The following is a 9,626-nucleotide window of genomic DNA, read 5'->3' as shown; positions in this document are numbered from 1 at the left end:
CTTCTAACTGCACTTGCAAAAGCCCACTTAATATCCATCAACTCCATTTCTTTCTTGTCGATCTGTTGATAATCTTCATTGGTCATGTTGATGTTTCCAAGCTGACCTGCTACCAAACCACAGTAAGCACTGACCATTGTATTGATAATTTCCATATGCTCCTTAGCAACTTCAATGCTGAGGTGTGAAAGGTTTGAATTATCGACTCGGATTGTGTTAGGGTTTTGAGGTTGAGGATTGTTTGTATAATGAGCCTGCTGTTGTTGTTGTGGAGGTTGGACTTGTGGCTGTGTTGGGACAGGAATGTAAGACCTCGGATCAAAAGCCGGAGCAGCAGTTGATTGAGGAAACGGAAGAGAACTTGTGTTGGACACAAATGCAGTTTGCAGTTTAGGTTGCTGAGCTGCAGCGGATCTTGCCAAAGCATCGAAGCCTGGAAGGTACATTTCTGTATTCTGAGGAGCGGGAGCACGCTTTGCTTTCCTGATTTCTTCATCATTTTTATGTTCCAGCTTCTGAATGAACTCATAGATGTTAACCGTATCTAGAGTTCCAGTGTGCTTCAACAACTCAATAAAAGAACTCCACTTTGGAGGTAAGGCGTCAGCAAACCTATTCACCATGTCTTGTTGAGTAGATACAACCCCATAAGCACACATTTCACTAATCAGATGATAGAACCGTGTTGTCATATCATTTAGAGTTTCGTTTTCCAAAAATTGAAACGATTCAAACTCTTTCTTCAACAAATCATGACGAGACTTTCGAGTAGCTGCATTGCCTTCTCCTCTAGCAACTAAGGCATCCCACAATGTTTTCGTGGTTTGCAGTAGGAGAACTGATGATAGATATCTTTTTTGAGTGCTTGTGTAAGTGTAGCAAAGGCCCTTTTCTCCAATTCATAAGCCTTCTTGTCATTTTCCAGCATGTTGGCATAACCTTCTGAAGTGGACGCCGCAACCTCAAGATTAGCATTGAATGCATTGATGAAACACGTCCAAAGATCGGTGCTTTGCCCTTGAACATACGTGTGAAAGCAGTTTTTCCATGATGGAAAGTCGTTCATATGATTCAACTTTGGTGGACGATTGTTGCTGCCCGTTTCGCTTTCACTAATCAAAAGGTTTTGAATGCTTTGACTTTGATTGGATACCAAAGCCCATTGACTTGGACTGATTGATGGCGGTGGAAACATACTCTTTGCCCAAGCTGCAGCAGAAGTTAGTTCTTGACTAGATTGTGAGTCCAAACTCCAATCCCAAGGACTTGTACAACTCATTTTGGTGAAATACTACTTGAAGATCTACACAAACACAAACTGTTAAATTCAAACAGACACGAATTGAAAGATACTGACTTGTTCGAAAGATCAAGACTTGTTCGAAGGATCAACAGTGTTCGAAAGATCACTGTTGAGTTTCGAACAAAGACTTCGAAAGATTCACAATTTGAAAGATCCTTATCTTTCGAACACTAATCTCGAAAGATTCACAATGAAAGATCCTTATCTTTCGAACAACAATTTCGAAAGATTCACAATTTAATGATCCTTATCTTTCAAACACTAATCTCGAAAGATTCACAGTGAAAGATCCTTATCTTTCAAGATAAATCCTTATCTTTCGAACAACTATCCTTCAAATAGATTCCAGGAACGAAAGATAATTCTTAGACTTCGAAAGACTACTCGAAAGATGCTTATCTATCGAGCTGTCCTTGATCGAAAGATGGTCTTTCGATGTCGAAGGATATCTTTCGAAAGCTTCTGACACACAGACACTGATGTGAAAGGTTGGTGAAAAAGGTGATAGGTTGGTAAGGTCAACTTTCGGCAAAAGGGATGGTCAGATTGTACCTTTCTACCAACTTTGAAAATGTTACCCAAAATGGACAACCCTATCCAGAAACCAGTCACCGGAACTATGACCGGAATTTGGCCGGAAATCACCAAAAGCCTTAAAAACAAGTTTTTAAGTTACCCAACCCAAACTTGAACACTCCCGAAAGGTTTAGAACGCGTTTTTCAGTTTAAAAATGCAAGAAAACCACCAAAAACGGGTGCTAAACCAAGTGTCCAAACACACCAAGAACTTGAACAAACCCGGTTTTAAACAAGGTAAAGAGCCACGGCTCTGATACCACTTGTAGGTCCCTCTCGGAGGATGACGAACCTAAACCTTGTTATACAAACCCACTAGCGAGTGCGGAATCCAAGCTAGCAAGCAAAACCGAGATGAAACAAGTATAAATACAAACACACAAAGGTTCACCGATTAACACCACTTGTATTAATACGAATGAAGGTTCCGGTTACAAGCACAATGTTTACAAATCAGTTTTGCAAACTCTCAAGGTGTGTGTGTGTTTCGGACAGAATGCTCTCAACTTTCTATCTATCTATGTGTGCATCTCTCTTTCTGTCTCTGTCTTCTAACACACACTGCATGGGTATATATATACCCAGCACAGATTGTCTTGTCCGAAGGATCCGATAGATGGTCGAAGGATCATCTATCGATTACAAAGCCATCGAAGGATTCATGCATACCTCGAAGGATGGTATATCCTTCGAGGTCCATCTGCATCCATCGAAGCATATCTTTCGAGCAGATCGAAGGATCTAAATCATCCTTCGATCTCTTATCCTTCGAGACAGACAATTACAACCATAATTCTAACTGTTTGTCCAAGTCAAACCAGGAGGACGGTTGACTTGGTCAAACTTACAAGACTAACAAGGACATCGTTTACATCGTGACCGAATACAGACAAAGTACAGACACAAGTGCACCAACACATTCTTTAATAAATTGAGTGAAAATCTAACGTCAAAGATATAAAGTAATGTAATCCTACATCCATATAATTTATATATATTTCGAGTTTTTATACCTCCAGTAAGAAGCGAAGCTTGAGATTTCCGACGGGGTGGTCGAAAACGTATATACCTAAAAAAATTATAAAACCGGGGGGTCGAAAACGTATATACCTAAAAATTTTATACAAAACTACATACAGGGCACTACTGAGCAAAAAGTTTGCGGGTTCGGTCTCCCCCCCCCCCCCCCCACACACAAAGCTACACCCCTGCCTCCAGTTAAACGAACCGAACCGAAAAGTTATCTTTTTCCTTTTTTTTTTTTTTTGTACCTAAACCGAACCAAAAAATCCATATTTATATATATTTCTAGCTTTTATACCTCCAGTTCATGTATTTCATATTTTATACCTCCATTTGATATATTTATACCTCCATTTCATTTATTTATACATCCATTACATGTATTTATACCTCAATTTCATCTATTTATACCCCGTTTTCATTTATTTCTAAAACAGTTAGTCGAAATTTGGTTTCGGCTATTAATCGAAATTAAACGAACCGAACCGAAAACCGTCAGTCTAATAGAATAAAGCAAGCTAATTAACGAAAAACATATTCATTAATATAATAGACACAAACTAATCGAACCATGCACATCCTTGTTGTGTCTGTGTTTCTTGTCACATCGCTTGGGCACCATTCTAGTATAATATAAATAGTTAACATTAAATAACTTATATTACTTACCATTATACATAAAATTGATGAGGAGTTGATTCAAGAGTTGCCAGGTTGTTGTTTGTACCAGCTTGACAATGGGAATCAAAGTAGAAAAACGTCCAAACCTCAAACAATCATATTTGGGCTATGATCAGAGTTACGAGGCCCATGACCAGCAGACGGAAATGTGTTGACGAGCCGGGTCACGTGATAAACAATCTGATGTAGTGCGTGGTACGATAATGAAGATCAAACACGTTGATTCTGCGAATACCCGTGTAGTTCTTCCCCAACCCCAAAATTCAACCCAAAGGGCACAGAATTTGAAGTGAAAATCAGTTTTCTCAAAATTCAAGTCTGATCTTTCATTTCACTAGGGCAACATATAAATAGGAACATAAATTCGAAATGGGCCTAAAAAAGACAACGGGCCAAACACAAGCCCAAAAACAAAATGCCCAAAATACTTGAAAAAACATAAAAATGGAAAAAACTAATATAAGATGGCCCGCTCTTCCACACTTGGGCCCGCATCATTCCCTCCTGGGTAGACAAAATTCGACCTCGAATCCGCAGCAACCTCATCATCAGACGAATCCCCATGAAAAGGCAGCAAATGTTTGACATTGAAAACATCGGAACAACGAATGTGGCTTGGTAACTTCAGACGATAGGCATTAGAATTTATCTTCTGCACAATCTCAACTGGCCCAATCTTCTTGGCTGACAATTTATTATACTCCCCCACCGAAAAACGATCCTTGGTCAAAATGGCCCAAACAAAGTCACCCTCTTCAAAATCAACTTGCCTACGCTTTTGGTCTGCAGCTTGCTTGTACTTCGAATTAGCGTTGGCCAAGTTATCCTACACAGCTTTATGAACATCATGTAACCCAACCACAAAATCTTGCACCTTCTTGGGAACAGAACCTGGGGTAGGAAGTGACATCAAATCAAGAGGACCCCGAGGCTTAGCAGAATAGACCACCTCAAACAGACTAAACCCAGTATTCCTATTAACAGCATGATTATGAGCAAACTCAGCCTGACAAAGCTTTTGATCCCACGACTTCACATGATCACCCACAAGACACCGCAAAAGATTACCAAGTGATCGATTAACAACCTCCGTCTGCCCATCAGTTTGTGGGTGGTAAGCATTGCTAAAATTGAGCTGAGTGTTCACCATTTTCCATAAACTGCGCCAAAAGTGACTCAAGAAACGAGTATCCCGGTCAGAAACTATAGAAGATGGCAAACCATGCAAACGATAGATATCTCAAAAGAACAATTGAGCCACATTAACTGCATCTGCTGTCTTCTTGCAAGGAATAAAGTGCACCATTTTAGAAAACCGGTCCACCACTACAAAGATCGAATCATTACCACGCTGAGTACGGGGTAACCCCAACACAAAATCCATGCTAATATCTACCCAAGGTTGCTGAGGGATGGGTAGAGGCATATAAAGACTGCAACGTCTAACAAACCGGTCAACATCCTTCCGCATAGTAGGCCAAAAATAAGAAGACTGCACCAATCGTAAAGTACGGTCTCTACCCACATGCCCTTCACCATGCAGTTCTTTAATTATTTGAAGGCGGAGGCTGGAATTAGGAATACATAATTGATTTTCCTTAAAAAGAAAACCGTCATGCACAAGAAAATCTGTCCTCTTCCCAAACTGCACATCCTGCAAAATGACAGAAAAATATGGATCTGTTGAAAGTTGTTCCATGAGATTGTCTAGCCCGGGTACAACAACTCTCAGAGAAACAAGCAGGCTACTCCTTCTGCTCAAGGCATCTGCCACACGATTCGGAATCCCAGACTTATGCTTCACAACAAAAGTAAACTTTTCCAAGAAAGCCATCCACCGGGCATGCTTATGTGATACTTTATCTTGACTGCGGATATGCCTCAATGAATCATGGTCTGTAAACAAAACAAACTCCTTGTGAAACAAATAATGACGCCAATGTTTCACAGCCTGGACTACTGCATAAAATTCAAGATCATAAGTGCTATAACGCAACTTTGGCCCAGTCAACTTCTCACTGAAATAGGACACTGGACGCCCCCCTTGACTTAGGACTGCCCCAATACCACCCTGCGAGGCATCTGTGTGCAGCTCAAAAACCCGAGAAAAATCTGGCAAAATTAGAATTGGTGCTGATGTAAGCTTTTCCTTGATTAACTGAAAAGCCGATTCTGCCTCCTCAGTCCATATAAAGGTCTTTCCCTTCATGCAGTCAGTCACTGGCGCCATAAGGGAACTGAAATTTCGAATGAACTGTCTTGAAGGCGGTTTTCCACTCATCCCCAGGTCTGAGTCGGATCTGGTAATACCCACTCTTCAAGTCTAGTTTTGTGAAAATAGTGGCTCCGCTAATTTGATCAAGCAAATCATCAAGTCGAGGAATAGGAAACATGTACCTCACAGTGATCTTGTTGACTGCACGACTGTCAACACACATACGCCATGTCCCATCCTTCTTTGGAGTCAACAGAGCAGGAACAGCACAAGGACTCATGCTTTCCCGAACATACCCTTTAGAAATTAAATCTTCAACCTGCCGACGTAATTCCTCATGCTCCTTTGGGCTCATTCTGTAATGGGGCTTATTGGGTAGCTGGGACCCCGGTTCCAAATCAATGTGATGTTGGATGTCACGTAGGGGTGGCAACCCGACAGGTAAATCATCTGGGAAAACATCAACAAACTCCTCGAATAACGGAACCATACATTCAGGAATGTCGACTTCCTCGGCCACAGGCTTCCCAATCAAAATAAAAACATTGTCTGCTTCCTCCAACTCATCTTGAAACTGACTAATGGTCAACAGAGTACCTGACTGTTTCGTGGCTAACTGCTTAGGCTTGCTAGGAACAAGAGTGATCTTCACACCACCAAACAGAAAACTATAAGTATTGGACCTCCCGTTATGTTCTATATTACGCTCGTACTCCCAAGGTCTGCCCAACAATAAGTGACACGCGTCCATAGGGACCACATCACACACAACATCATCCTTGTACGTGGACCCAATGGAAATTGAAACAAGTGCCCTTTTGGATACCGTCACTTCACCTCCCTTTTTAAGCCATTGAAGCTTATAAGGTTTCGGGTGACTCTCTATCTTCAAGGCCAACTTTTGAACTGCCTCTTCAGAAATCAAATTGTCACAACTCCCCGAATCAATGACAAATGTGCAAACCTTTCCCAAAATAGTAAATGTTGAGTGGAAGATGTTATGCTTCAGCCAGTCATCTCCATCTGCCTTTGGTGTATAGCAAGAACGTCTAACCACCAAGTTCACCCCAACATCACCGGTCACAACCTCTTCTTCGTACTCAGTTTCTTCATCATACACTGGGTTATTTTCATATTCCTCATACCGATCATCCTCAGACTCAGCAAACAAGTGTCTTTTACCGGCCTTCTTACACTCAGCTAGACGATGGCCCGTCTCACCACAATTGAAACATCTCGGACCAGTACTACTAGCCCCCTTAGAAGTAGGCCCGGTATTGCTACCCCCCGGCTTCTGCTGACTAGGCCCGCCACGAGGTGCCCCACTGCCTGACCCAACGTTTCACCCAGCAGGGGTAAATGAACCGCCCACCCGACGGTTTTGCGTCTCAAAGGCCAACGCCCGTTGGTGTGCCTCAGGAATGGTTAACGGATCAAAAAGATTCACGGACTCCATGATTTGAACCCTTAGACCCCCAATATACCGAGAAACAAGTTGCTCCTCCGGTTCTTGAATATCATTCCTCACAATCAACTGGTAAAACTCTGTGCTATAATCATCAACCGATTTAGCCCCCTGTTTCAAATTCTACAGACGCTGGTACATCAACCTTTGAAAATTATGAGGCAAAAAGTTGGACCGCAAGCACTTTTTCATCTTAGGCCGCGTCACGATCCTTGACTTCCCGAGTCTATTCCGTGTTAATTTCAATTGTTGGCACCATGCAGAGGCCCTACCACGTAACCTGGTAGCGATCAAGGCCACCCGCTTGTTTTCAGGCACCTCCTTGTACTCGAACACCTCCTCTACGGTAGCCAACCAATCGATGAACCCCTCCGGATTCAAACTAGACCCATCAAATTCCGAAATATCAACTCTTATCCCAGAATCCCAACGCCTGTTACCCCCTCCACGTTCACCCCTTGGTTGCCCTTCCTGTTCATCTTCAGAAGCCGAACCGTCACCAAATGGGTTACTAAAATCAGAACCACACCCGTCATTGGGTCCCTGCCTCCTACGATTGATCAAATCGGCCATCCGATCAGTCAACTGATTGACCACTTGATCCAACTGTTCATCCACTCTCGCCATAAGTCGCTGCTCCAACTCTCGTTCATACACTTCATCGAGAGGCCTGTTGTTGTTTCTCCTCGGAGGCATTTTGAGCCAGGAATTCGGCTCTGATACCAACTGATGTAGTGCATGGTACGATAATGAAGATCAAACACGCTGATTTTCCCCAACCCCAAAATTCAACCCAAAGGGCACATAATTTGAAGTGAAAATCAGTTTTCTCAAAATTCAAGTCTGATCTTTCATTTCACTAGGGCAACATATAAATAGGAACATAAATTCGAAATGGGCCTAAAAAAGACAACGGGCCAAACACAAGCCCAAAAACAAAATGGCCAAAATACTTGAGAAAACATAAAAATGGAAAAAACTAATAGAAATAAGCGTTTTTTTCGGCCTGGACGATGATCCAAACCACCGTCGGCTGTTTGCAGCAAGATAGAGCTCGTTCTCCCGTTCGTTTTGCCTGGTCACACGCCCAAAACGGACCCCCGTAGCCCAAGTTAGAGCCATTTTAGTGAAGCCCCTTTTGTTACGCGATCTTGGGCCTCCAAATACAAGATGGCCCGCTCTTCCACACTTGGGCCCGCATCACAATAATATGTGGTTTGACCTAGCTGTGAGACCCCAATTCCATGATTAAGGGCTTTGATTTCGTCAATTGAAGTTTTTACCCAATTTTGCAGTCTTCATATTCACTACAGACCTTCAAAATTTCGTCTCTATAAGGTTAATTTCTTGTAGTGTGTATTCATTTAAGAACTCAGAAATTATAATTGTCTAACTTTCTTTGAGAAATCTACTTTCTTTATTTACTTTCTTCAACTCTTTGTCAAAATTTTCATCTAAGTATCTTTATTACAGGGGTGTTCGAAATCGGATATCTGAAATTTTCGGATACCTGCTTTCACTATCCGATATCCGTATTAGGAGATAACCGATCGGATATACGAATATCCAGTTATTTTTTAATTCTGAACCGAATATTTTCGGATATCCAAATATAATTTTTCCGATGATATGTCGAATATTCTCATATATACTTTGAATATTTTTGGTAAATTTCATATAACCAACAAAAACAAAAAATAAATTTATAAATTTTCGGATAGATACTGAATATCCTAAAACTATTAAATCTAAAACCGAATACGAAAATTTCGGATATCCGAATTTTTAGATAGTTTGGAGTGGATATCAAATATTTCGGGTCGGATTTTCAAATTCAGATACTTTTGAACACCCCTAATTAGTTCAGAAGTGATGTTAGATTAGATTTCCCTGATAGATGATTGATTGTTGATCAATAATATATAATTAATGTTTTACAGTTTACATTATTCTATATGGTATTAATTACACCTTAGACTTGTTCTCTTCTTTGCTCTTTCTTTAATATCTCTAGATGTGTTAGTGTTGAGTCATCCCTCTTCTCCATCACCCCCCCCCCCCCCATGTTAAACTACACGGTATAGGGGCATGGAGAGGGGAGGGCAAGCCCCTCCACGCCACCCACACTAACACGCCATAATTGCAAACGGGTGTCGCCCCTTTCCAAGGCAAACTTTTCACTGGCATTGGGGCCTTTGACATTTGACCAACTTGATTTTTTTGCCTCCATATCTTACACCACCCCTCTCCTTTTTTTTTTTTTTTGACGTGGAGGGAAAAGCCATTTTGGTGATGTGGCACCTATGTGACATGCCTTTTTCCCTACCCACCACACATGTAGTCTTAGAACATTGTACATGGAC

At 41.5% G+C, this 9,626-nt stretch overlaps 1 protein-coding gene across 1 annotated transcript; it reads right to left on the bottom strand.

Moving 5' to 3' along the window:
• Positions 1-5,796: 5,796 nt before the first annotated feature.
• Positions 5,797-7,890, bottom strand: LOC110892296. The gene is made up of 3 exons (XM_022139470.1): positions 7,582-7,890; positions 7,176-7,374; positions 5,797-7,127 (listed from the first exon to the last, which is right to left on the bottom strand). The coding sequence occupies exons 1-3, from the start codon at positions 7,888-7,890 to the stop codon at positions 5,797-5,799; spliced, it is 1,839 nt and encodes a 612-aa protein (XP_021995162.1).
• Between the last annotated feature and the right edge of the window lie 1,736 nt (positions 7,891-9,626).

Source organism: Helianthus annuus, chromosome 12 (genome assembly GCF_002127325.2).
Source record: "Helianthus annuus cultivar XRQ/B chromosome 12, HanXRQr2.0-SUNRISE, whole genome shotgun sequence".
Classification (NCBI taxonomy): domain Eukaryota; kingdom Viridiplantae; phylum Streptophyta; class Magnoliopsida; order Asterales; family Asteraceae; genus Helianthus; species Helianthus annuus.
Note: the sequence above shows the minus strand (reverse complement) of the source record. Positions and strands in the feature narration are given on the sequence as shown.

Excerpts from the sequence above, each read along its gene's own strand:
- LOC110892296 (XM_022139470.1), bottom strand. The coding sequence starts at position 7,890 with ATGGCGAGAGTGGATGAACAGTTGGATCAAGTGGTCAATCAGTTGACT. Across the intron at positions 7,375-7,581 it reads AGGTGTTCGAGTACAAGGAG|GGGGCTAAATCGGTTGATGA; the intron begins GTGCCTGAAAAC and ends AATTTGAAACAG. Across the intron at positions 7,128-7,175 it reads GGCCTTTGAGACGCAAAACC|GCAGTGGGGCACCTCGTGGC; the intron begins GTCGGGTGGGCG and ends ACGTTGGGTCAG.